A 27,012-nucleotide genomic window follows, 5' to 3' on the forward strand; every position below is an offset into this window, starting at 1 on the left:
AGGAAAGGCGCAAAGCTACACAGAGAAACCCTGTCTCGGGTAAAAAAAAAAAAAAAAAAAAAAAAAAAAAAAAAAGGCTAAAAAGAGAGATCCTTGGGCCAGGGACCCACTCAGCTCTTGTCTCCAGCTAGGGGTTGTGCCTGTTGAAATCCACTGGACTTGGGCTGGAGAGATGGCTCACCGATTAAGAGCATTGGTGGTTCTTCCTGAGGACCTGGGTTCAATTCCCAGCACCCACATGGCAGCTCACAGATGCTTGTAACTCCAGTTCCAGGGGATCTGACACCCTCACACAGACATATTTGTAGGCAAAACATCAATGCACATAAAATAAAAATAAACATTGAAAAAATTAAAAAAAAATCCACTGGATGGTACCTTGTGTTCCTGGTGGAGGCTTTTTGTGAGAGTGGGGTCCGTCCCTCAGGGGCTGTTAGCACCAAGTGAGTCCAAGAAAGTCTGTGCCCTTTGGGATGGCATGCCCACTCATTGGCACTGGTCTTTGGAGGCCTTGCAGCTTGGGTGGCACTATGCCAGGAGTTGGCACCAGCATGGATGAGTCCAAGGAGGGAAATGCCAAGACTGAAGAAGTGAGTCTTATGCTGAGGTGTGGTGGGCTTTCGAACTTGGCTCTTCCCACTGGGATCCTGGACCTGCAGAATTCCTGTCTCAGTACCCAGTACTCTAGAATCACAGGCTTATGGCAGCCAGCGTCCAATTAGAAGAACCTTGGACTTCCCAGCTAGGGCCGTGTTAGGGTTCCAGGGATGCAGAACTGGGCTGGGCTCCCACCTGCCCTCACGGCCTGTCACACGTGTGAATGCAGGTAATCCTTCCTCATGCATGAGTGGACTGGGAATCTGTGTATATAGATGGCACAGTGGACCCCTCTGAGTACAGTGTTCCATGGAGAACTGAGGTAGGCTGCCCCAGGGAGAGGTACAAGCCTCCAGTGGGCTCCACCAGTGCACCTGGACTGCAGCAAAGGTGACATTATATCTTGGTGTGAGGCTCCTGGCCATGTGGGGGCAGGCAGAGTGGAAGACGGGCTGTTGGCTGATGGTAGGACATTGTGGTAGGCTCTGTACACTCCTGAAGACTGGCGGGTCCAGCTACTGCAGGATAATGGATTCACTCTCCTGGCACAGGCACCTGGTTGATCATCACTTTCCCCACCTCTAGAAACATGCCTGTGTATGTCCTATGTGCAGGTCCTTGAGTGTGCATGTCTCTGCGTGGAGGCATGTGTGTATATACCTGTATGTACATGTGTGTGTCTGGGTATGCAGGTGTGTGGTACATCTCCGCATGGAACATGTCTCTGTGTGTGCATGTCCATTTGTGGAAGCATGAGTACAGCTTTCCTTACATTACCATGGTTGGAACAACATCCTTGTTGGGGAGGGGCAAGTGGCTTGTCTTGAGAGGTGGGAGCAGCCCCTCCCTTGTTTATGGAGTTCCCACTTCCTGGGGAATGAATGGGGAGTGGGGGTTAGTGCTGAGCAGGAGGGAGCATGGATGAGCTGGGCTGGTCTTGGGTAGGCTGGGCGTACAGGCCTGGTCCGCTTTCCCCTCTCATTTCCTACTAGAGGAAGTGAGGACCCCATGAGGAACTGATGAGATATAGGGCCCAAGGCCAAACCTAGGCTGCTGCCTGCTGGGGATATCTGCCCAGTGGTTTGGGTATGGGGCTGCTCACTTGGGGGGTGAACTGAGACTCTATTTCTGGCCTGCACCAGGCAGGCCACCCACCTTATTGGGCCATGATTACCTGCCATCTACCCTCCCATGCCTCTGCTATCGGAGGTCCCCAGAGGACTGCCTGCGCCTCTCTCCCCTCCCCCGCTCAGCAGGAAGAACTGTGCCAGGCTGTGATCCTGGACTCAATGTCCCTACCCTGTTTGGGTTTCCCCTGAGCTGAATCTTGGTGTTGCCATATCAGGGCTCCTGCCTCCACCCCCTGACATGCCTGGAGGCGATGAGATAAAGCTAGCTGCCGGTGAAGGGCAAGCTCTGAGGACCCAGGTGGTGAGTGATACTAGCCTTTCTTGTGGAGGAGGCCTGTGGACACTTGGGAGGTCCCTTAAGTCTTCTCGGTGGTCAGGGGCAGAAACCATGGCCGTTGTCTTTTGGTGCAGCTGGGTCCTCAGGCAGTTCTGAGCCTCCTGGGAGTGCTGGGATGTTGTGAGGTAGGGGCCAGATGACAAAGTTGAGGGCATATGGCCTTGGGGGACATCTGGGTCCAAGTGGTCCTCTACTTCCTGGATGTAGGAAGAAGTGGGAGAGGAGGCAGTGCTGTGCTTTGGGTGTGGGAGCAGCCTGGAGCTTGCTGGTTTCTGGTGACCTGGGAAGGGAGTTGAGTTTCTGTCTTCATCCTGCTTTGTAGACCAGGAAACTGAGTCATCGAGTTCCTGCTAGGGGTTCCTCTGTGGGAGAGTAACCTGATGACAGGCACAGGAAGAAAAGAGCCAGGGGCCATGGCTCCAGGGCAGGGGATGGGGGGCAATGAGGGAGAGCATTGGTGGGAAGAACTGCAGAGGGGAAGGTAGGGTGAGCTGGTCCAGGGTGCTTCAGCTGTGAGCAGACAGTCCTGGGAAAGCACCACCCAACTCTGTATGTGGCAGCCTGGGAAACTGAGGCACCCTGAGTCAGTAGTGATGCCTGCCCATGGCACTGGCAACTCAACTGTTCTCTCTGCATCTTCCCTGTCCCCATCCTGCTCAGCCCTGTGACTGGCAGCAGGGTGCTCAGCATGCTTGTCACACTGATTGAGTGAGTGAGTGAACGAATGAATGAATGAATGAATACCCAGTTCCCCTTGCTCCCGAGAAAGAGTCCCAAGGTCTGTATTAGCGTAAGGGAGGTCACAGACTGTAAAAGGCAGAAAGACATGTGGCTCACATGAGCTGAGCTCCTGGGAAGTGACGGGGGAGGAGAGGGGTCCCCTATCAGCCATGACAGTCTGAGGTACTGGGAGGCAGGTCCACTTGGATGCCTTCAGAGAACACAGAGCTGAGGGTAGACCGTTGGGGGCCAGACGTAGTTTTGAGACCTACAGTGCCTGGCTGACCTCATGAATGATTTCCTGGGCCCAGGTAATCAGGTAATTACCGTGTGCTGCCGGCCCTCAGAAGTGACAGACAGTTACAGCCCTTGGTCTGCAGTGGTGCAGGCAGAGCTGGTGTCTGACATAGGAGGGTGCCCACAGAGGGAGCCTGGGTCAGCAGATCCCTGCCTTGCCCTCCAGGGCACTGCTTAGGCTGAGCCTTGGTGGGGACAGCAGATGCCTGCCTGCTGGAAACCCAGGTCTGTTTCCTCACAGCTGTTTCCAGGTCACAGCCCAAGGGCTCCATGACACACAGGGTGCTGGCACCACCTTAGAAGGTGGCTTCCCTCTCTGGCAGTGTGTCCATTTGTAGAGTTGGCCTTAGGCTCATCGAGGGCTAGCACTGGCCTTGGGTGGCGCAGGGCATCAGGGCAGATGGTCAATGGAGACACTAGGAGTATGTCTATCTCCCTCTTGGCTCTCCTCCTCTGGAACCCTCCCTGTCCACCTTGCCCTCCAGAGACTCTCCTGTGGTCCCCATCCTGTGCATAGTTTCAAGTAGTCTTCGAGGGACTAAGTTGGGGAATCCCCCACCCCCACCCCCAAGGCAGGAGGCAAAGGGGCAGCTGACATGGTGGCTGCCTCTGGGAAGGCATGAAGCTGCCATTAGGTGGCATGGGTGTCCTCTCCTTAAGGTTCCCCCCAGACCTCGAGGACTGAGGTCTCATGATAGGTTCTGGATGGTTCCCCAATCTGGACCTCTGCCTAGAACGCTGGGTCATTTGTTCCTTCCATAAACAAGTAGGAGCTTCTTGGTGCCAGGCCTGGGTGGGAGGGTGAGGTGTGTGTGTGGGGGGAGTGGAGCTGGGTGCAAAGTCCCTCCTACCATTAGAGATGCCTTCCCTGGGGCTGGGCACATGGCCAAGGGGAGGGGGGTGGTGGCATGGGGTTAGGGTGGGTGTTTTGTGAGGGGTTACACCCTTAGTGCTGTGGGGCACAGGGATGCAAGAGTTTTGGATGGCTTCCTGGGGACTGGTGTGGGTGGAGCCTGCTAGGGTCTCTCCTCCTGGCCCCAGAGATGGGTGTTCTGGGAGGGTTCCAAGAAGGCTCTGGGAGTGGTATATATAGACTTCTCCGAAAGGCTTGGGGCCTTGCCAGCTGTAGCAGGTGCCCCCAGGCCTAGCTTGAGGCCCCAGCTAGTGGGGGGGAGGGGACACTTGGGGCCCCATTTGCAGCCCTAGCTGATGCAGTAATAGCCGGGCCTGACACCAGGCCCTTTCCAGACATGGACACTGTGGTGGGCCACCAGAGGTGGTTTGTCTATGACTTCCTTCTCCCAGCCACTCGGGGATGGGACCAGTAGGACATCTGCAAGTGGCCAGATCCCTAGGCATGTTCCTGGCTGGGTGACTGTTTACTCAATTCCTCTGAGCTTGCTGGATGCTGGTGCCTTGTGGTGGGCACAGGATCTGTGGTCCGAGTGGAAGCTGGTGGGGCAGCTGAGATCATGAGACTGGGAGCCAGAATCAGGGCAGTTACTGTGCATGTATTTTCTGGGGATCTCATGTGGCCGCCTGGCTTTCTGGGGTTAGCCGGATGGGGCTCCAGTGGGACCTTCCAGCCTGGACACTATGAGCCCTACTTACCTGGGCCAGGCAAGAGTTGAGGGATGGTGGGCACTGCTGTGCCAGGCTGGCTAATGAGACTGCTCTCTGGTAGCATGGGGTGGGGGATGCCCTCTCTTGGCTCAGGTCCAGCCTACTAGGGCCCATTCCTCTCTCCCTAGCACCAGCTACTGATTGCGAGGCTGAGCCTCTGTCTGGGAGCCAAGCTTGGGGCTGGGTTCCCAGCAAGGCAAGGCCTCTAGGGATTCTCAGAACTGGAGCTCAACAAACTGTGTTCCAGAAGGCTCCCAGGGCCATGCAGTCATTGGGGCAGGTGTGGACTGACATCTGTCTCCATTCTTGGGCTGAAGAGCACAGGGTTGCTGCCGGGGATGCCCCAGGACAAAACCGGGACTCTATTCTGTCGGTGGAGGCAGTGGAGCCTAGGAGAAGGTTCTGCTGGGGGCAGTGCCCTAGAAGGCTGCAGGAGAGCTGGGTGGGTGGGTGTCAGTTGCCTTGGAGAGAGATGAACCAGTGTAGGTCTGCTCGGTCTGCTGTGTGACTCTGGAGTGTGCCTAGGTTCAGTGCCTCAGTTTCCCCAGCTGTAGGCCGGCGGGACGGTGTGGGGTGGGGTGGCTTTTAAGGTGAAGTGAGGACTAGTGGTCCCGGGCACACAGTAGCTGCTCAGTAAATGCGTGCGAGGCTGGAGAGCTGGGAGGGGACCTCCAGGCCAGTGGCTCTTCTGCAGAGGGAAGTCCTGCCTAACAGGATGCAGAGAGGGGAAGGCAGGCTGGTCCGCGGTGGTCCTCCCTCTTCCTCCTTCCTCTTCCTCTGCTGGCCGCGCCTTTGTTTGCCCGGGCCGGCGCTCTATCTTTAGGCAGCAGGTGCGGGAGCCTCTGCGAGTCGGGTCGCCCGCCGGTCACCGCCCCCCACGTGACGCCGGGCGCTATAAATAGCTGGGCCGCCGGGCGCCCAGCATCCGCCCGGAGCCGGCGCCGCTGCGGAGGGCGCGCGCACGGGTCCCGGCCCGGCCGGCCGGCGCATGGAGGCAGCCGCACTCCTGTGGGCGCGGGTGAGCCGGGCTGCGGGCGGCGGGGACCCGGCCTCCAGGACACTCCCGGATCCTACCCCTACTGGGATCGGGCCCTACATGGGATGGCGGCTCCCTTGGCGGGCTGGGTGGGAAGCCCCGCTGAGGTCCGGGAGCTGTGCGTCCTCACCACACCCCACCACGGGTCCTTGGGGTCCCCAGCCCATCCAGGCGCAACCTTACCTGTCCTGACAGCGCAAAGTCCCGAACTGCGACCCCTGACTCCGAGTGCCACACAGGGTCTCCTTTAGGTCCCTTCTGAAGCCAGATGCCTTCTCACCCCATCACTCGAGGGTGGGGCCTCTGCGAACCTCTCTGTGTCTTCTTTTTTCCCCGGGGTTTAAGTGTTCCCGATTCTTAGACGCTATGTTGAGAAAACCCGTATTGCTGGACAGTGGGGGCTGGCCAGTGTCCAGAGAAGGTCCTTCCACGCCCCTCTGGCCCATGCCCTCATCTGGCAAAAACGGACAAATATTGATCTTGAAAAACATGCCGGTTCTGGGAGCAGCAGAGTGCTTAGTTTAGGATACTGTTAGAGGAGGCTGGGCAGGATAGAGGAGGGCCAGTCAGAGAAAGGCCCAGGCCTCAGTAGGGTCCATAAGCATGAGGAGTGGTAAGGATGTGGTGGCTTGCTTGAGTGCCTGGACTCACAATTGTGAGGCAAGGTGAGCTCTGCCATCTGCTTTCATTTGGAGCTACTGGGTTAGGGGGATATAGGTGGCTGGTGGGTCCACGAGCCTTGGGTCAGACCTGCTAGGATTTGGCAGGGCAGAGATCTGGTGGAAGCCCCCTCCTTGTTCTCTGAGCTTCTCAATCCAATAGAAGTGATGTGTCAAGGGAGGGGCCTCTTTGGGGGGGGGCAGCCACCATGTGGTTGAGCCTGGCTAGAGGTGACTGAGGCATGCTGTGTGGGCATGCTTCTTTGCCCTCACTTGGGGGTGTGGCCCACATTGCAGTGGACTGTGCAGGGAATTGTAAGATGCAGTCCAGCCTGGAGATACCTACACCTGGACCCCTGGCCTCCATCCCCTCAGGCCTGGGGTGAGCATTATAAGTGGTTCAGGCTTCCTTTGCCCGGGTGGCCAGTCCGTAACTGTGGGTAGTAGAACTAGACGGTGGCTGTTACTCTTAGGGCTTTACGGCCCCTCTGCCATACTGCAGCTGGTAGGTGCAGTCAGCCCTACAGGAGCCTGGCAGTGTTGTCTGGCTTCCTGGGGGCCTTCTCTTTACTTCTGTACACACAAGGGCATTGCAGCGTGCACACATGGGATGCCCCTCCCAGGAGGCCCAGGTGTTTGTGTTATAGCATGAGGCTCTCCTTGCTTATACTTGGGCTAGTCGTGGCTCTCCATGTTCTTGAGGACCTGGCCAGGCAAAGCAGGCACAGGGCTCCTTTTTGCTCCTTCCCACAAGGTGCCCCTCCATCTTTGCCCAGTCCAAATGATGGCGAGGACTAGTTGTGAGCCGTGGCACTGACCTGGAGTGGAGTGCTGAGCTGTTCCCAGGTTGCGAGTGAGGAGCCTGTGCTGCCGGGTACAGCTGAGCCTTGGACAGTGGGGCCTGTCCCCACAGCTTGAGGCAGGAGTCCAGGGTCCTAGTCCTGGGCCCTTCCTGCAGCCAGGCTGAGCATCCCAGGGCCTGGTTTGTCTGGTGGGCAGCTGGAAAAGTGGGTGCTGGGGCAGAGGTAAGAGGTATGTATGGGCAGAATTCTTCCAGGTGGGGGTCTAGGAGGGGCCTTCATTTGGACAGAAGAATGGTAGGTGGGGTATGGGGCTGAGTCCAGGGGGCCAGGCTCAACTAACCACTGGGTCATAGCCTAAGGGACTGTAGGGCCATCTTGTTCAATCCCTCACTGTGTAGGTGGGAACCGGGTCCAGAGAGGCCGGTGATGTGCCCAGGGTCTCCCAGGCCCTCTTGAAAGGTGCGGGGGCAGAGGGGGGCTAGCTGCTCTTTTGATCTCTTGCAGCTAGTAGATTTGGAGAGGGGGAGATGGTATGGAAGGGCTGAGGCTGATGTCCTTCAGTAGTGTCCTTCCCCAGGTCCCTGTCACGGTGTGACCCCCTTCCCGGCCACCTACACTGTCATTTCTTTGGCATGAGCCTGGCTGCTGGCCTTTTGGACTGTGGTCTCTTGCAGGGCAGAATATCTTGTTTACCTCTAGTGCCTGGCAAGTCCCAGTAAGTGGTGGCTGTGGGTGGTGATTGCAGAAAGCCCGAGGGGTAGCAATTGAGGCCACTCACCCCCTGTCCCTCTGGCAGTACCCATTGTCCCTGAGACCTGCCCTTGCAGAACGATCTGAGCTTGTGCCTTGTGCTGTGGCTCGCAGTTCCAAGAGAAGAGCCGCACTGTCTTCATGGGCTGTGAGATGGGGGACCAGGCTTGGTGGCTTCTGTTGCTGTGGGTACACTCTTCTTTGGGTTCTCATTGCTCCTGGGGTGAACCCTGATACCCTCTTCATGCTGTCTTGGTGGCTGTGTATGGCTGTCCTGTCACCCCAGGGGCCTAGGGCAGCCCTGGCAGGAACTCTCTGTCCTTCTGTGTTTTCACATGGAGAATCTGAGGACCAACCAGGACCTCCCATTTCTTTCTCCCCTCCCATAGACTGTGCCTTCTGAAGACCAGTGTGTGATTGATGGAGGAACTCCAGGAAGGCAGCTCTAACTACTGCCGTTCCCAACATCGTGGGTGCTGCTGCTGAGGAGGCCCGTGCCTCTCTGGCCCTCACCATTGCCCTTGCCTCCCAATGGCCTCTGCTGCCAGGCCAGAGGCCAGCACTGCTGCCTGAGCCCGCTGCCCCTCTCCAGGACTTGCCGTTCCCTGATGGGGTAACGTGACAGACGCCCCGGATCAGAGGCTGCCTGCCCACCACGTCCCAGGGCCGCCAGAGTTGGTTGAGTTCAAGTTCATTTTCCCTTTGGTCCTGAGTGCTGGAGCCCAGCTCTGAGCAAAGGGGACTCTCCTCCATCCACCCATGCAGAGGCGGTGTCCCCAGCGACGGCCCCATAGAGGACAGTGTTCTGCAGCCAGAGTCACCAACTTGAAGTTCTCTTTGCTCAGTTTTTTGGGTTGTTGTTATTTTTATTTTGCCTCTCTGTAACTACTCCACTCTGAGAGACAGGACTTTGGAGCTGTCCATCTTACGGGGGGAGGGGGTTTTGTTGCTTTTCTTTTTCTTTTTTAGAATTGGGTTTTCTTTTGGAATTATCAACCACCGGGCAGCTTTCCTCTTCTTCTCCCAAGTATTTGCACAATATTTGTGCGGGGTGTGGGGACGAGGTTTTAAGAAGTCTTTTCTTGTTTTTTTTTTTTTTTTGGACAAGCACGGGGATCTCACTGGACTTGGTGTGGGGGGCTGGGGGACCCCCCTTGCAGCCCTTGCTGGCTGGTCCTCTCTGGGTCCCCGGAGGAGGCATGGCCCGCATGAACCGGCCCGCGCCTGTGGAGGTGAGCTACCGGAACATGCGCTTCCTTATCACGCACAACCCCAGCAATGCCACCCTGAGCACTTTCGTCGAGGTGAGTGGGCTGTCAGGGCCGGGTGGGTGTCCTGGGCACCTTGGGGTGTGATGGGTGCTGGTGATCAGCTGGGTTTTCTGGAGGTCTGCCTGCATTCAGGCTTGTGGGCACGGGGCATTGTCTAAGCTGTGGCTGTCCAGACTCTGGGTGACCTTGGTCTCTGCAGAAACGGAGCAAGAAAGAGGCTAATGGGGAAATGGCCTGGGGACAGGCAGGTGGAAGAAGGGCTGGAGGGGCTACCCACCGCATGGCTCATTCAGTCCACAGGCTCAAGCTCCAGGAAGCCTTGGGGTCAGGAAAGTGACTGCTGTCGCTGGGAGGTGACATGTGGGGGAGTCTACAGATGTCTGTTGTCTGTAGCCACCCTCACTTCACCCCCAGATGTGACCAGGTGTTTTTCACATAGAAGAAGAGAGGAGGTGGAGGCTGTCAGTATGGCCTCCTGGGGACCCAATGCAGGGATCTTTACGCAGGCCTGGAATTGCTTGCGGAACCTGCAGCTGAGTGCCGGGCAGTTTGTGGAACAGACTTTCATGGCTTTAGATTCTCAGTCTTCTCCTCTGTGGCATGAGCTAAGCCCCGTGGGCTTCTGGGTATCCAAACAGGAAAGGATGCATAGAGGAAGGACAATGGACACCCTGTGTCAGGGAACCTGGACCCCCGGACACATAGTTGGGTGCTATGCCGGGAAAGACGGCCCCTCTCACTGTTGAGGACCTTGAGATAACAGCAGGGCCTGATGTGGGACTAGAAAAAAAAGCACCGTGAGTGGCCAGGACAAGGGCTCAGTGTGTGACCAGGATGAAGGCTGAGGGACCAGGATGAAAGATAAGGGCCGGGGTGTGAGGAGGATCAGGGCCCAGTGCATGACCAGGATGAGAGCTCAGTGTGTGACCAGGATGAGGGCTTACTGACCCAAATCAAGGCTCAGTGTGTGACCAGGGTCAGGGATCGGCGTGTAAGCAGGATGAGGGCTCAGTGTGTGACCAGGATGAGGTACTACTTTCAGAGCCTACCCCTTCTCGAAGTTGAGACGTTTCAGAGTTAACAGCAGGACCCAAGGAGGGACTAGGGAAAAAAAAGCACTTGTGAGTGCCAGGAGAGGGGCTCAGGTGTGACCCGGATGAGAGCAGCATGTGAGTAGAATCAAGGCTCAGTGGATGCTAAGGGCAGGGATCAGAGTGTAAGCAGGATGAGGGTTCAGGGTGTGAGTAGGGGTGGGACTGAGCTGAGTGGTAGAGTTCTCCTTGATGGACTCTGCAGCGTCCCTCTGGTGGCTGAGGTGGACACTCCCTCAGTCTTCTTACACTCTCAGAATAGTAGGGTCCTGGCCTTGCTGTGTCTTGTGTCCCCATCACATGGCCAGCAAGACCCAGTCATTCCTCACCACTCCCAAAATATCCACTGGGAGCAGGTAGGTGGGGGTTGGCCCTGCTTGGGGCTGTGTGTATAAATACCCCATGTTGGCTGTGAGCTGAGTGAACTTTCCTCTGAAGGATGGGGCTTTCCCCAGTGGTGTTTGGTGCCGCCCTGCTGACTCTGACTCCGAACCCCTGAGGTCTGCTTGCTGGAGACTCCGGAGGGCCTTTGTGGAGCCCTCTCTTGCAGTCCAGGAATGGAGGGCAGTGCAGACGTAAGGAGGCTGTCTGAGGCCTGGGCCACCCTTCGGGAGTGGCTTTATCTGGAGAGCAAGGACTTGCTGCTGGGACCCTTTGTCCTGGGTGCTGCAGCAGCGTGAATGTCAGGACAGGGCTGAAATCACAGTGGTTGAGCTGTGTGTTTTAGTGAACACAGGTGGGCTCCATAGCTTCTTCAGGTAGGACGGGGCCAGGTGACCCGGAAGCACCAGCAGAGGCAACCCTGCCAGCCACTCAACATCCAAGCCCTCCTGCTGGTTTATGAAGTGTGCTTGTCTGAGGGGCGGAAGCTTGAGGGATCACAGTTCTGCTTCGGAGCTCCAGAGGGGGCAGGCCTTTGGGGATTCAGCATGGCACAGAGCTCTAGGATTCTGAACCATTCCGTCTTTCTTCCTACCCCAGGACCTGAAGAAGTATGGGGCCACCACCGTGGTGCGTGTGTGTGAAGTGACCTATGACAAGACCCCTCTGGAGAAGGACGGCATCACTGTTGTGGTGAGGGCATGTGGCTCTGGGCACCGTGACTGCCCAAAGCAATGTCTAGATAGTAGATTTGGGGCTTTTCACTGTGAAGCTGGGTGCCACCTGGTGCATTCTGGGCTGTCTGTGCCTTGGGCTGGTCTGTGGGACAGGTGACTCTGAGAAAGTCATCTCCACTGTACCTACCTTCCTAGACTGGCCCCTGTGGTCAGGTTGCACATACTTGGTGCTCTCTCTCTCTTTTTTTTTTTTTAACACTACTTATTTTTATTTTATGTGCGTTGGTGTTTTGCCATGGGTGTCAGGTCCTCTAGAACTGAAATTACAGACAGTTGTGGGTGCTGGGACTTGAACCCTGATCCTCTGGAAGAGCAGTCAGTGCTCTTAACCACTGAGCCATCTCTCCAACTCCATACTCGGTGCTCTTGACCATAGCTTCCAAACACTTGGCTTGTCTGGGGTTGGGGCCTGTGGGTCCTATTAGGTGCTCCCTATCCATTGGCAGCCGGTAGCCTGTGTGGTTCCTTTTTGGAGCAGTTGAGGCTTGGAGTCAGACATTCTCTGAGACCACAGGGGGAAGTGGGAGGGCTCGGGGCTGGAGAGATGGCTCAGAGGTTAAGAGCACCAACCGCTCTTCCAGAGGTCCTGAGTTCAATTCCCAGCACCCACACGGTGGCTCCCAACCATCTGTAATGAGATCTGGCGCTCTCGTCTGTATACATAATAAATAAATAAACCTTAAAAAAAAGAGGTGGGAGGGCTCACACATGGGGTGTGGGGGGTGGCATTCTGATTGTGCTGCCTTCCCACCTGCTGGATATATTTGGCACTATGGATCGGGGCTCGATCCCTGTCAACCCTGGCTGGTGAAGATGGAGACCCTCTTGTACAGATGAGGTGGACCTCAGCAGGTGCCTGCCTGGCTCCCCGACGGCTCCCAGGGGCCTTTCTTCAGCCTCTCGTCGCCTGCCATGTAGGAGCCTGTCTCCTGGCAGCAGTGGGTCCCAGGAGACCCTGTGCAGAGGCCATGGGTAGGGATGCTAGCTGCTGTTTCCTTGGCTTCTTGACCCTGGAGGTTCAGCTAAGTGGAGGAGGGGCAGCCTTGCAGAACTGGTCATGGCGCTTGGAGGGCCAGAGCAGAGCTAGTGCAGAGCCTGGATGAGCCAGGCCGCGTGCAGCAGACCCTGACCGACTGTGCTGAGGCCCTGGTGTCCTGTGCTCAGCACCAGAGTGACCCTAGGTTACTCCGCTGTGAGGACCCTGTGTTGCTGGGGTCTCATATTCACTGCCTGGTAGTTTGTAGAGGGAGAAAGAGGTTGGGGTCACACAGGTCTGGGAGGACCCCTTCGGTTGACCCTTCCCTGCTGTGAGGTCCCACAGGCCATTCTGAGCCTCAAGGGCCTCCCATAGTATGGATGTCGAGGGGAGTGTGAGTATGAGACAGAGGTGCGTCAGCAACGCAGTACGAGGCTGCCCCAGCCGATCTCCCTTTCTCAGGAGAGACTTGGGATAGACTCAGGACAGCCACATAAACTGGTGTCCTCCAGGAGCTGCCCTGTTTGGAGACAGAGAGAGGTAGAGAGGTCTCAAGAGCCGCCCTTCTCCATCAGCTAGCTCCTGCAGACCTGTGCTGGTTCACCCTGGTACCAATGGGTCCAAGTCTGGACCGATAGATGGGTCTCACCTCTGTCTTCTCCACACTGTGCCCTAGCATACCCTTGGCTGCAGGGCTGCCCCCCCCCCCCCCCCCCCCCCCGCCCCCTAGAACTCTGACAGGGGAAGGAAAGGGAACATCTATAGGGCAAATCCTTAAGCGGATTCCTTTATAGGATTGGCCCTTTGATGACGGGGCGCCCCCTCCTGGCAAAGTGGTGGAGGACTGGCTGAGCCTGCTGAAGGCCAAATTCTACAATGACCCGGGCAGCTGCGTGGCCGTGCACTGTGTGGCCGGCCTGGGAAGGTGAGTGATGGGTGGCGCTCATGGCCCCGTTGCTGCTGGGAGCTCAGCTTCGGCTTCTGTGGTCTGATTTTATTGTTTTGTGAGTTTGGATGTGGGCCAAATCCACTCGACCTTTCTAAGGCCCCAGGGTTCCCAGGCAAGTCCTTTCACAGCCTGGCAGGGAGGGCTTCCTGCTACGACCCAGTCACTGCACCTCGTGCAGAAAAAGGAGCTCCCACAAAGACATACTGGTCACCCAGGCCTGACCTCTGTTTGAGGAGGAACAGCTAGCTGCCCACACTAGATGGAAATGAGCCAGGCAGGGGATCACTCCCCAATGCCCCTATTGCAGGGGGGCTGGAGGGCAGGCCCAATAGCCGGTATGCTTTTAGCTCTTTTTCTAGGAGCTTAGGCACAGAGAGGTTGTCTGCATCTCCCTAGGTTGCACAGGAGGGGCAGGAGGAGCCAGACTAGAGAAGATGGTTGGGCTGTCTGGAGTCTATATCCTCTGTGGGCAAGCTGAAGGAATCTGGGGGGGGGGGGAAGTAGGATGGGGTCATCAGGCCCTTATACACCCGCCTTTGTCAGATGGCCTGAGGCAGGGACGAGATGGGGTGTAGGGTCTCAGATCACCTCAGCTCTGCTTGTTCCTCCAGGGCTCCAGTGCTCGTGGCTCTTGCCCTTATCGAGAGTGGGATGAAGTATGAGGATGCTATCCAGTTCATCCGACAGTGAGTAGCCAGCGTGTGTGGGTGGCCCTTAGGGATCTATGGTGGATCTTGGCAAGCTGAGTGGGGCTTAGGTAGGCTGTCACCGTGGCCTCTCCTTGCCCCTCACCTCTCACTTCTGTAGCTGTTCCTTGTGAAGAATTCCCCCCTCTCGGCCCTCCCTGGCTGCTCCCAAACCATTATCTCCTTGTGGTATGGTAGCTTTCCTGAGGACCCCTGTCTTTCTGATCTTCCGGGCAAGGACTGCACAGTGGATGCTGCACCCTTGCCTGTGGCACGCATGTGCGTGCGTGCGTGCGTGTGTGTGTGTGAATGTGTGACATATCCACTGTGGATCTGTGGATACCTTTGTGCTACCTGAAATAGGTCCAGCCATCTTTCTCTCTGGGGCAGGCTCTGTATGGCTGTAGCAGTGTGGGCCTACTAGCCTGCAGGTGTCCTTAGGGGAGCCTGGGTTATGTATGCAACCTAAAGACCTATGCTAAACACACACAGTTCTCTGGACCTTGGCACAGCACCGAGGTGGTGCTGGCTAGCTAGGGTGAGATGTGTCCCCGAACCTTCACTAAGCCTAGGCCTCCCAGCCTCTTCCCCAGAGCCCCAGCTTAGCCTACTTCCGGTGGGTCTATCCACTCCAGTTCCACTGGAGTCCCACAGGGTCTGGAGTTTCCTGTGGGGAAAAAGCAAGGTGTCCAAGCCAGGCTTTATGACCCTCTGCCTGTTCCGGTCTGCAGGAAGCGCCGTGGGGCCATCAACAGTAAGCAGCTGACCTACCTGGAGAAGTACCGGCCTAAGCAGAGACTGCGGTTCAAAGACCCACACACGCACAAGACCAGATGTTGCGTCATGTAGCTCAGGCCCCGGCCCTGTACACCCTTTACTCCTGTGCCTCGGGCATCTGTGTTTAAGGAGTCCATTGGCCGTGTGTTCCTGCTCTGTCCCTGTCTGTGCCCACGGCTGTCTTTCTGAGGCTGTCCCTGGATCTTCCATCAGTTCTGTCCAGCCCCTTCACCCCCTGCCCAGGCCTTCTCCCTGGCCTGTGGACGGCAGGTGGGTGTTTTTAACCACTGGGCCCGATGCCTCAGCGGCGCCACCCTCACCCTAACCTGTTTTCAGCACCTCTGTGACCAGATCCTGGGCCTTTAGGTGCTCTGGACTCTTAAGGCAATAAATCAGGAGCTGTGGACGTGTGTGAGGAGTGGTGCGGAGCCGGGGAATGGGGTATGGATCTTGGGAGGCCAGGGTTCCCATCTCAGTTGTCCAATGCAGTGTTGCTGCTGTGTGCCTCCCTGGCACCCTCTGGTGGCCATGTCATGCTTTGCACCCTGCCTCGTTTCTCCAAGTTCACATCAGCTTGGTTCTGTTAGGTAGCTTGGACTGGTGACAGTTTGAGGGTTGGGAGGTTAAAGGTGAGGCTGAGTCACCTCTGCAGGATGGAATAGGGTTCACTTGGAACTTTCAGTGGGCTCCACTCCCCCACACCCATGCATCCTGTGAGATTTGGCTGCAGTGGCCACTGGCCTAGGAAATGACCCCCACTGCCCAGAGGAGGAGGAGGGTAGGGCAGCAGAGTGGTGTGGGGCACATTAGACCTGAGAGTGTGGGAAGGCTGGGTACCTGTGTAGCGCCTCATCTTCCTGCTCACAAGTTCTGAGCAGTGGCCTGGCTCTTCTTCCCTTAGCTGAGGAAAGGGGACAAGGGGCAGGGCTGGCTATCCATGTCCGTGTGGATGTGCTGTCTGTCCTATGGCACCGACACCAGGGATGGATGTGATCCTCAGGCCTTGCAGGCCTGTCCCTCTGTGCCTATAACAGACCCAGGGCACCTCCCTCCTGCACTGTCACCCATCTTGGATCCTTTCCTCTTCAAGCTCCACATGTCTGCCCAGTGGCCTCCCACCCCACCTTGCTCAGGACTAGGTCTCAGGTACCGAAAGGGCCTGCTTAGCACCCCAGCAATCCCAGTAAGGCAGGCCTTGAGACAAGGTGCAGCCTTTTGGGGGTGTTCCTTCCTCAGACTCAGCAGTATATGAGCTGGAAACTTACTATCCCTATGGCATATTTGCACAAAGTTGCTGTTTTTGTTTTTTGTTTTGTTTTGTTTTTTGAGACGGTCTCTCTGTGTAGCTCTGGCTGTTTTTTTTTTTTTTTTTTTTTGCCAGAGCTGAGGACCGAACCCATGGCCTTGTGCTTGCTAGGCAAGTGCTCTACCACTGAGCTAAATCCCCAACCTCTGTTTTTTTTTTTTTTGTTTTGTTTATTTTTCAGTTTACCCTCCAAGTTTTCAGCACAGTGTTCTTTGCCCCAGGAGGCACATAGTCCGGGGTCTGGGAGAGATGGGCAAAGGGGATCCACTCTGGTGAGGGCGTTCGGGGTCTACCTAACACAGACTCCATAAGGCCTGGGGGATGTGGTATGGAGGCTTTTGGGTGGTAGGCACAGAGTCCAGGGTTGGAGGGCTAGCTAGAGGGTCCCTTGGGGGGGGGGGTGCTGGTAGATCGAATGGGTCCTGAGAATAACAGGTCATGGTTCTGTTATTATCTGTTATAACCTAAGCTCTGTACCCACAGGGCCTGTCTGCCATTTCTTAAATAGTGGCTGACGGGGGGAGGGCTCTGCCTGAGAAGGGATTGGGGGATGCTCTCAGGGAGTCAGCATCCACTTTTGGACTCTTACAAATCTGGGGGGGGGGTATGCTATACCTGTCTGGAGCAGGCTGGCCCTGCTGGAGGAAGACCCTGCCCTGCGATAGAGAAGCCTGCCGGAATGCCCTTCACTTCCACCTGCTCCACATCCCCTGTAAGAGCTGACAGCTGGGGACACTGGAGACTTTCCCCTTAGGCCCCACTCCCAGAGAATGGTCTGCTCAGCTGTGGGCACTATGGCCTGGGCTCGGGTTGTGTGGAGTTGATCCCATTCCTGAGCAGTTCTTAGCAGAGTCTATCACAGAACTTCCAGTTTGTCTCTGCCCCGGCCCTCCTTGTCTGTTCCTGTCTGTGTCCCTGAGTCTTGCCATTATCTTGGAGGGCTTGACTTGGCCACAGCGGAGGGTCCTCAGGTGGCGGACAGGAAGCCAGCAGCCATTACACTTTTTTTTTTTTTTTGAATCTAGGTTTTTCTTTCAAATGGAAAAATGTTACACAACCAAGCTTTGTGGACAGGGTTGGGGCAGGGCTGTTCTGGGGGTAGAGATGGGGGAGGATGGCTCGAAGTCACTTCTTGGATCTGGCTGACACCTCTCGAAGGAACTCGAGCTGTCTGGTGGCAAATTCCCGGATGGCAGGTTCTGGGTCTTTTTTGAGATCTTTAAAAGCTTCAAGAGAGAAAGGACAAGTCGAAGGTGAGCCCATCCCAGGAACAACCCTCCCTCCGCCCCGACCACTCCATCTGGGTAGGAGGCTAAGAGGGCTCATTCCGTCCATTGGCTAGCATGGAGTGCCCTGGTGAGGTGGGGTCTGCTCGGGAGGCCTGCGTCCTTGTCTTTGCCACCATCTGAGGGAGGCATGCTGCAGAAAGCTGGGAGGTGTGGACACAGGCCCAGGGAGTGGGCTGCTCACTGGAGAAGAGCAGCTTGGCATCCATCTCAGTCACCATCTGTGTCACGGCCTGGGGTTGGTAGCAGGTAGTGTACCCTGTGCAAGATGGAGAGCCATGGCTGCTGGATGGAGACTGCTCTGGCCCAGCCTCCAGGAGCTTTCAGAAGCCCCCAACTCTTTAGCACCACACCCTCTTTCCCACCCCCACCCCCCTTTTCTCTGTGGTGGTGGGTGGGCAGGGTTAGTGAGGACTCCAAGCCTGGCCCATTCTGCTCACCTATAAAGAGAGCTGCCCAGGTCTTGATGTGGCGGTGATGGCTGTGCAGGTAGTTGATGGCCTGGGACAAATGGATGCTGAACTCCTTCTCGCTGTGGGTCATCTGGCCAGAGGAGAGCCCGCCTGTCACTGCCAGGGACCCCGGGGACTATTGACTTATCTACCCTTGCCAGCCTCACCTCCCTGGGAAGGATAATCTGTGGGGGAGAGGCAGCCATCTCAGGTCCCCACTGTTGACCCCTGAACCCTGGCCCCTCACCAGGCAGGTCCAGAGGAAGTGGCGGGCACTGAGGCCAGTCTCCCAGGCCAGTGAGCAGAACAGGGTATGCCGCGGCTGCCAGCGGAGCAATACGGCACAGCGGTAGAAAGCGAATTTGGCCTGCTGTGGAGACAGCCATGGGAGGGAGGAGTCACTCACTGCCCATGTGGGTCTGAGCCTGGGCTTTCCAGTCCCCGAGACCACAGCTGCAATGGGCACCTCAGCAGCTGGAAGGTGGGTAGGTAGGTAGGTACTTAGCTCTGTCTGAGCTTGCTGGGGAGCTGGCTGCTAGCGTCCCCTCCTCAGATGAAAGGGAGTCCAGAGAGTGGAGCATGGTAAAGAGGGTTCTGTCTGTGTATCAGCAGGTACCCTGTGTGCCCATGTTCCCACCATGCTGTGCTGTAGCCAGTAGACCCACAGGTCTGGCTGGCCAGAGTGAATGTAGGAGTACATGGGTGGGCACAGGGATCTGGAGGGCCCTGCAGATAGCCAGATCTTCTGCCACCGCCCTCTCTTCCACCCTCAGGCAACCCGCCCTGCCGGCCCTGGCCCTTGACCAAGATGAAAGCCTTCAGGTGGGTACTGACTGTGACAACTGCTGGGCACTGGTCCTTCAGATAGAGGAGCAGAGGTACCATGCTCTGGCACACCTGGGAGCGCAGGCCACTCAGCTCTCTGTCGGTCATGGTCGCCACCAGGTCCCCAAACAGAGCCATGGCTGCTGCTCGAATATTGTCCCGCTCCTATGAGGTGGAGACTTAGTGAGGTGCCAGGGCTCCCCAGCTTGGAGCCCCTACTTCCTTGGACTTCCTCAGTCAGGCTCAGGGACCCAGAGTAAGGTTGGTCCTCCTCCCTTGGATTCAGAGGAGGGTCAGGCTTTCTCTCAGACAAGGTCTCAGGCCATCCTCACACAGAATCACCACCCTGTCCTCTAGTGCCCACTGACACTCTGGCAGCCAGGACCATGAGGGCAGCTGGGTGACTTATTCCCCATTTCCTAGCGAAGGGGCTGGGAGGAGTCATTTTGGACACTGGGACCTGCCTGAGTGGTCTGTAGTAGGCCAGGACATAAGAGGGGTTGGATAAGTGACTTGGCACTTCAGCCATGAGGAGGAGTGGGCGCACCACCTGGTGGACACCTGGCCAGATCTGGTGCACCTGTGGGCTCACAGCTTGGCCCACAGGTTTGGTCCCCGCCCCCCCCCACAACCCCCTCCAGGTTCAGTGTCAGGTACAGTGAGAGGGAAGCACTGGGGGGTGAGGGGAGGGTCCAGGGGAGCAAGCCCAGCCATGCCTGTTTTTATGCTCACGTCATCAAAGAAGTAGCGGGCGTTGATCGCGATGCTGAGACTCTGGGCGCCTGCGCCCTCTGTACCCAGGCGGTGCAGTATATCCGATACCAAGCCCATGATGCCTACAACCACTGCCTCATTGTTCTGGAAGAAGCCATTGAGGAAGGCTGGCAGTTGACCTCTGAGCAGGGTTCCCTATGGGGAAAGGCAGTGGGCGGAAGGCACAGGTCTGTCCCCTTTACTTGGCTCCACTTGGGGTACCCAACCTGAACCCCTGCTGCTGCCTTGTCCCTGGGTCCCAGATCCTTATCCCTCCCGGGCCCGGGACCACTTTTTTCCTCCCTCTGAGCCCCGCCTGGGCTTCACTCCCATGTCTGGCTCCCTTCAGGTCAGAGGGGATCCGTTGGATAAGGAAAGGATTCTCGGGTTACTGAGGCTTACTGAGGTGGGTCTCCAGAACTTTCAGGTTGCAAGGGACCATTGTGGGCCATTTTTATGCTTTTGCTGTTTGTTTTTCCAGCCCATTCTGCCTGCCCCATTTGTTGGCTGTGTGTCCTGAACTCTAGATGGATGGATGGTCAGAAAGCAACAGGCTATTCCCACCTTGGGGCCTTTTTATCAGACTGGCTTTCCTCCCGCCTTCCAAACAGATTTGTAGCCAATTTTGTCTCCTAAGCCCCATTTGGTTTGAAATATTAAATTCACAGAGTTATTTGATGACAGTGCAGACCTGAGCACCTTGGGTGGAGTCAGTGTGCTGGGGACCTGGGGGGTCTAGTCTGGTAGGACAGGGTTCTGACAGAGGAGCTAAGGGGGAAACCAGGCAGGTACAGCATGGTATGCCTGCTCAGTACTGAAGACCTTCTCACGAGGGTCTGGGAAGGGGTGTATTGGGGCCTCAGCCCTTGTTCACTACATGGTACCCGCAGTGAAGAAGAGGTCAGGAACCCTAGGGCCTGAACTGCGGGCAGGGGGTGGAACGAGGGAAGGGCAGGTCCCCCCAAAGCAGCAATACACAGTCTTTCTCACCATAAGCTGTCCATACGGGATGTGGTTTGCGATGGTGGTTTGCATAGGGGACTTAGTTGGGAATGGAGAATTGGGGGGCAAGGGGCAGATGATTCTCAAGGGGTACTCTCTCTGTGCCAGGTGAAGGGTGCTGCCTGGCTCTTCAGTGGGCCTCTGGGGTTGTGCAGGAAGGTCCGTCCCTTCTCAGGGTAAGGAGACATGTTCCTGGGGGAACATGAGTGTCCTCTCCTAAAATACGTCCATTTTTTTTTCAGATGAGGAAGCTGAGGCCCAGAGTGGGAGAAGTCTGTGTCCCAGGTGACAGAGCTAGGGTTCCAACCCATAGGACCTTGCCCACCTCCAATGCTTGAGGCTACATGGCCCTGTGGCCCTCACCTTCTCCGTGTGGAAGAGGATGTTTCCAAGGCCCTGCAGACTGGCCACACGGATCTCAGAGCAAGTGTCCTGGAGGCTTTGAGCCAGTACAGTCAGGGCGGCCTGTTTAGAAAGCACCTCCAACAGGGCAGGGCTGTAGAGGAACTGAGGGCACCAGAGAACAGTGGCTCACGCTTGGCACCCTCTCCTGGTCAGCCTGTATCTCTGTTGGGGGCTTTGGGGCTAGGGTCTGTCCAGGGATTAGGGGAGGGTGGTTGACCAGCATCCCCAGGGTACCAGGGTTGACAAGCATTTGAAACTTCTTAGTGGTCAGACCCTTCTACATATGGCTGGTGAAACTGAGGTCTAGAGCAGTTATTTAGCCAACCCGGAGCCAACTTACACCCATGGGAGGTGTATGGGACACATGGAAACAGGCCCCAGGAATGGCAGCTCACAAATCCTTCCAGTGGAGTGGGAAGAGGCATAAGGTCCCCATTTCAGCTTAGAGACCTGGCTGCTGGTACCAGTTATGGAAGTGACCCCTCCTTCAAGGCTCTGCCTCTGCCAGGACCCACAGTGGTGAAGTGGCCACATCCCAGCCCTTGTTGAACTATTACCCTGTAGCTCAAGGTTCTCAGGTAGGAGTGGATGGGGACCAGAGTTACATGTGAGCAGAGCAATGCCACATTGGAATATGATCTGAGGAGTCCATACCCAGGGCTCCTCAACTCAGCTTGGGTCATGTGGGCAGGGCTGAAGGTCCCGAGAGGTGGAGGCACCTGAAGACTTGGAAGAGGTCAGACTGGGCAGCTGTTCCCACAGGGAGAGTCAGGTGGGCATACTGTCTTATGTTAAGGAGGCTAGAGGGTGGGACATAGGCTCCCTGGGGGCCCACTGCCCCCTCCTTCCTCCCTGCCCTACCTCAATGAGGACCAAGATGGCTGTCTTCCTTTCTCGCTCCTGCTGGCTCTGTAGGCTGGGCAACAGGTAGCTGACAATGGCCTTGATCTCTTTGCAGTGATTCTGCACCATGGCCCTGGGGGCAGGGCCTGGTTTTGTGGTCACTGCCCAAGATTATACCTTCTACCACCTCCCAGGCTGGCCAGGTTGGGCAGCCAGGTACATCCCAATGTGATGGAGTAGGCATGTGTCTCTGTGTGTTCTCCCATGTGCTAGGCCTGGGCTATGCATGGGGAAGGAAGAGGAGGAACAGATGTCCTTGTTCCTAAGGTTCCCAGGACAGAGTGGGACTGGGGGAGGATTTTGCACCTGCACACTCTGAGTGCATGCACCTGGGAGTGTGGCATATGCCTCTTGTGCTCCAGGGTGCTGTAAACACATATATAGACCCAGGAGATGCTGCCTTTACACTGCTCTGGGTGGCCTCAAGTGATCCACTGTGGTTCATGGGCCCGGCCTCCCCTTCCCTTGCCGCACTAGTACCTGGCAAGGAGGCCCACGGCCTGCGGGTAGGTGTGGATGGAGGTGAAGTGTTCCCAGGCACTCTGCAGTTCCAGGTGAGCAAAGTCATGCCAGTGTCCTGTAGTGGACAGCAGACTCTTCAGTGCCTCCAGTGATGTGCTACAGTCAAGCAGAAAGGTCAGGGTCTATCCAGAGTTGCAGACACCACTTGAGCCTTCTCCTGTTCTTGGGATGGGGGTCCCAGACTGTCTCGGCTCTGGAGCCTGCCTCCTGCAAAGGCCCAGGATGAGGAGGAATGTGGTGGGCACAAAGACACAGCAGAGCCCATCTATCACCAGGTCCTGTTGGAGTGGGTGTCTTAGTTACCTTGCTATTGGCATGACAAAACACCATGGCCAAGGTAACATAAAAGAAAGCATCTAATTAGGGGGCTCATGGTACCAGAGAGTTAGTAGATTCCATGGCCATCATGGCGGGGAGCATGGCAGCAGGCAGTCAGGCATGGTGCTGGAGCACTAGCTGAGAGCTTATGTCTGATGTGAGTGCTGTTGGGAATCTCTGCCTGATTCTAGGAGAAAAACCACAGTCTTTGGGGATCCCCATAGCTCTTGCCCCCCAGTCCAGAACTCCTCGACACCTGTGTGCCATCTGAAGTTCATATGCATCCTTGAAACTCGTGAAGAAGAGTCCTTAGAGGTGACACCTGCCATCGGACAGTCCCCTTGACCATCCAGAAGGTCACACTGTCCCATCTTCAGATTGTCCACACTCCAGCATCCCAGTGATGCCTGCCCATAATGCCATTCTTTTTACCTTCTGGGGCCCTCAGGGGACAGAGGCTCCTTAGAATAAGGACGCAATGCCGGTGTACTCCCAAGAGCCAGCCAGACACCAGTACACACTTCCACAGCTCCACATTGCCTTCTTTTTTGTTTTTACTTTGTTTTACTTTTTGTTTAATAATAGATTGTGCATATGATGGTTTTTTTTTTGTGTGTATGTTGCATGTGTGTGTGTGTGAGAGTACTTACATGTATGTGTAGGCATGTGTGCATTTCGGTGTGAATGGGGATGTGAGCATGCTACAGCGTGCATGTGGTCTGAGACAACCGTAGGGTACCAGTCCTCCTCTTCCTCCTTGAGACAGGTTCACTGTTGGGTACGCCAGGCTAGCTGGCTTCTGTTTCAGTCTCTCATCTCCCTGGGGAGTACTGAGATGTTACAGATCTGTGCTACTGTGTCCAGCAGTGGGGATCTGAACTGAGGTTCCCATGCTCGTTTGGCAAGGGGTTTACCCAAGGAGCCCTTTTTTTTTCTAGTCCCCTATTTTTATTTTTAACTGAGGTAAAGTGCAGTTCACACCACAGTTTGTTATTATAATTTTAAGCAGATGAATTGGTGGCCGTAAACATAGTCATAATACTAACCTTTACTTACCTCCCATCTTCCTAGATGGACACTCCTGTTAAACACTGACTCTGCCCCTGGCCCCCATCCCTTACTCTGCCCCAGTCCCAACCCCATCATTCTATTTCCTGTCTGTCTTTGACTCCTGCAGGGACCTCATGTGTGTAGAATCCTACACCACTTGTTTTTTTTCTTTTCTTTTCTCTTCTTTCCTTTTTCCTTTTTTCCTTTTTCCTCTTTTTCCTTTTCCTTTTCCTTTCCTTTCCTTTCCTTTTTCCTTTCCTTCATTCCTTTCCTTTTCCTTTTTCCTTTCCCTTTCCTTTTTTCCTTTTTTCCTTTTTCCTTTTTTCCTTTCCTTTCCTTTTTCCTTTCCTTTCCTTTTTCCTTTCCTTTCCTTTCCTTTCCTTTTTCCTTTCCTTTCCTTTCCTTTTTCCTTTCCTTTCCTTTCCTTTCCTTTTTCCTTTCCTTTCCTTTCCTTTTTCCTTTCCTTTCCTTTCCTTTCCTTTCCTTTCCTTTTCTTTCCTTTCCTTTCCTTTCCTGTTTGAGACAGGGTCCCATGCTTCCCAGGTTAGCTTTGAGCTTGCTCTGTAGCCGAGGATGACCTTGGACTCCTGATCTTCCTGCCTATGTCACCAAGTGCTGGGATAACAGCTGTGTGCCCTCTTGCTCAGCTGTTTTCTGTGTGATGACTGGCTCATGTCACTCAGCATGACGTCCTCTGGGTTCATGCGTCATGCTCCATGTGTGAGAATTTCCCTTTAATTTTGAGTACTGTCTGGGATGGGTCATCTTGATTGGATTTATAAGCGTCTTAGAAGATTAGTACATGCCTCTAGCTGCTGTGGTTCCTTCTGGTTTACACCTCTCTCTGCTTCCTGTCCACCAAGCAATGAAAAATAGCCCCAGCCACACATTCCTGCTGCCATGATATTCTGCCTGAGTGCATGGGGCTGAGTGGCCATGGACTAAACCTTCTGGTCAAGATATAGCCAGCACCATGTCTGCCTGCACACTGCCATCCTCTCCATCATGATGATAATGGACTGAACCTCTGAATCTGTAAGCCACCACCTCAATGTTTTCTTTGTAAGAGTTGCCGAGGTCACGGTGTCTTTTCACAGCAATAAAACCCTAACTAAGACAATCACATTCTATCCATCCATCCATCCACCCACCCACCCACCCACCCATCCATCCATCCATCCATCCATCCATGACTCTTGGCACATTTGCAATTTTGACCACTGTGAATAGTGTCTGTCAGCAAGTTTTCCAGATGCTTCTGAGTCCCTGCTTTCATTTTTTTTTAGGTACAAATTCAGAGTAGAAGAGGGATTTCTGGGCCACATGGACACTCTGTAGGCACTTGCCTCCCTGGAGATACATGCTGTATATCCCAGGCTGGCCCTGTACTCACGATCCCAGGCTGGCCCTGTACTCATGATCCTTCTGCTCCAGCTTCTAAGTACTGGCATGACAAGCACATACCACTGCACCTCACGCCATAGTTGTCCTTTTTGAGGACCACAAAGCCGCTCCAGCTCACATCTCACCGTCACTGTGTAGGGGTTTGTTTCTCCACATCTTTTTTCCCATTTGTTTGTTTGTTTTTATTTGAGACAGGGTTTCTCTGTGTAGCCCTGGATATCCTGGAACTCTCTCTGCAGACCAGGCTGACCTCGAACTCAGAGATCTGCCTGCCTCTGCCTCCTGAGTGCTGGTACTAAAGGTGTGCACTACCACTGCATGGCTGTCTCTTCACATCTTTACTGAGCACTGCTGTTCTGTTTGTGAATGTACCCACTCTTATGAATGTGAGATGCTTTCTCCTCCATTTATGTTTTTGGTTTTTTGTTTTGTTTTAAAGACAAGATCTTGCTATTTCTGAGGCTGGCCTTGAACTCAGGATCTTCCTGGTTCAGGTGTGGAGCTGAGTGCTGAGACTAGCGAGTCACATACTCACTTTTCTTCTATCACTAGTCTTTGTCCCTTGACCTAGAAGGGCAAAGGTCAACAGTGAGGCCAGGATGAGAGTGAAGACGGAGAGTGGGTTGGAAATAGAGAAATGACATGTCTCACGAGTGGGGCATTCAGCCCCTGATGGTTTGACTAAGTAAGTGGGAAGTCCTCCAAGGGTTGGCAGAGGACACAACTGAGAAATGACTGGGTTGGTGAAATCTCTATAGCAAGCATATTTGTGACTCAAGGAAGTCCCACACCTCTTGAAGGCAGGCTCTCCCCAAAGCTCCACTCCTGGGTATGGGGCCCAGCCCAGCTGAGCAAGTTGTCAGGAGCCTCCAGTGTCAAGACCCATCTGCCCCGGCATCTAGTGTTCTGGGCCATCCACCCTATGGGCACCAACAGCCAGTGATACACTCAGCAGTGGGCTCCTATAACCCTTTTTCAGCACTTCTTTTTCTCGCCACAGTGCCAGTCAACCCTAGCCCGTGATAGATCTCATTGATGCTACCTACTCTCTGAGTGCCTAAAGAGTGCCAGCCAGCTTCCCTGACTCCCTACTGTCACCCCTGTTCATGTGCCTGCTGGGTGGCCTGCCCATGCTTGGGCCCCTTTGCTTGGTCCCAGCTAGGCTGTTTTCCTCTGGGGAGGGAGGCCCAAGCCTTGCTTGAGCTCCAGGTAGATATGGGAGCCACACCTAGTCAATCAGAGCCTTGGATGTTTCCATTGGTTAAGGGATGGGCATATGACTACATCTGGGCCAATCAGAGCTCATGTACTGTACCCAGGTTTCAGGGCCTTTGGCTCCTGGGACCACCCCTAGGACCTGTGTTTACAGGGTGGCCAGTGGAGAAAGGAGAGCTAAGGTGGAGAGAGATGCATCTTGGTGAGAGGGATGCATCTTGGGATTTCTATCCACAGGGAAATCTACCCATGAGCCCAGGAATGTGGGACCTCCCTTGGGCATGGAAACAGACATCCCTATCTTCTAGAACCGTCCACCCATGGGGTGGAGGCAGCAAACCAGAAAGACGTTGTTAGGTGTTGTGGGCTTGGGGTAGGGTAAGGGCTGAAGGAGGTGTTGCTGTTTGTAGGGGTGGACATGGAGGTGTTTCCGTTTATAGGGGTGGCCATGGAGGTGTTGCCATTTATAGGGGTGGCCACGGAGGTCTTGACAGGGGACTTTCAGGTAAGCAGAGCCCCGAGGGCAGCAGGCTTTGGTCAAGAGTAGGGAGGGCAGAGAAGCAGAAGGGAGGAGGCAGCCATCTTTGCATTCTCCCCGCCTTGCTGTGCTCTGGGAGGAGAATGTTTTATTAGCCTATTAGGGAAGATTCATGCATTTTGCACGGTTGATGTGAATAAAAAAGAGATTTTGCGCATATTGGAATTCAGAGGCAATCTGAGAAGTGACATTTTTTTTTCCCCCGCTATGACG

At 55.3% G+C, this 27,012-nt stretch overlaps 2 protein-coding genes across 3 annotated transcripts in view; one reads left to right on the forward strand and one right to left on the reverse strand.

The window, feature by feature from the left end:
• Ptp4a3 (protein tyrosine phosphatase 4A3) overlaps positions 1 to 15,224 on the forward strand; it is a 31,440-nt gene extending 16,216 nt beyond the window's left edge. The window contains exons 1-6 of one of the 2 annotated variants that reach the window (XM_036209130.1): positions 5,543 to 5,722; positions 8,342 to 9,256; positions 11,296 to 11,388; positions 13,203 to 13,333; positions 13,969 to 14,043; positions 14,775 to 15,224. In XM_036209130.1, coding sequence (XP_036065023.1) covers positions 9,152 to 9,256; positions 11,296 to 11,388; positions 13,203 to 13,333; positions 13,969 to 14,043; positions 14,775 to 14,892 — 522 coding nt within the window. In that variant the 5' untranslated portion in view covers positions 5,543 to 5,722; positions 8,342 to 9,151 and the 3' untranslated portion in view covers positions 14,893 to 15,224. Of the gene's footprint in view, positions 1 to 5,542; positions 5,723 to 8,341; positions 9,257 to 11,295; positions 11,389 to 13,202; positions 13,334 to 13,968; positions 14,044 to 14,774 lie in introns of those variants that run through there. The other variant, XM_036209129.1, reaches the window with a different exon arrangement.
• Positions 15,225 to 17,159: 1,935 nt separating this feature from the next.
• The window catches only part of LOC118596697 (maestro heat-like repeat family member 5), a 69,335-nt gene continuing 59,482 nt past the window's right edge, over positions 17,160 to 27,012 (reverse strand). Inside the window, exons 25-33 of the mRNA XM_036207574.1 lie at positions 22,233 to 22,370; positions 21,711 to 21,825; positions 20,808 to 20,951; positions 19,422 to 19,598; positions 18,699 to 18,854; positions 18,112 to 18,234; positions 17,853 to 17,955; positions 17,597 to 17,671; positions 17,160 to 17,352 (exon numbers count right to left, since the gene is read on the reverse strand). Of these exons, the coding sequence (XP_036063467.1) occupies positions 17,252 to 17,352; positions 17,597 to 17,671; positions 17,853 to 17,955; positions 18,112 to 18,234; positions 18,699 to 18,854; positions 19,422 to 19,598; positions 20,808 to 20,951; positions 21,711 to 21,825; positions 22,233 to 22,370 (1,132 nt within the window). The 3' untranslated portion in view covers positions 17,160 to 17,251. The remainder of the gene's footprint in view (positions 17,353 to 17,596; positions 17,672 to 17,852; positions 17,956 to 18,111; positions 18,235 to 18,698; positions 18,855 to 19,421; positions 19,599 to 20,807; positions 20,952 to 21,710; positions 21,826 to 22,232; positions 22,371 to 27,012) is intronic.

Source organism: Onychomys torridus, chromosome 16, assembly GCF_903995425.1.
Source record: "Onychomys torridus chromosome 16, mOncTor1.1, whole genome shotgun sequence".
Classification (NCBI taxonomy): Eukaryota; Metazoa; Chordata; class Mammalia; order Rodentia; family Cricetidae; genus Onychomys; species Onychomys torridus.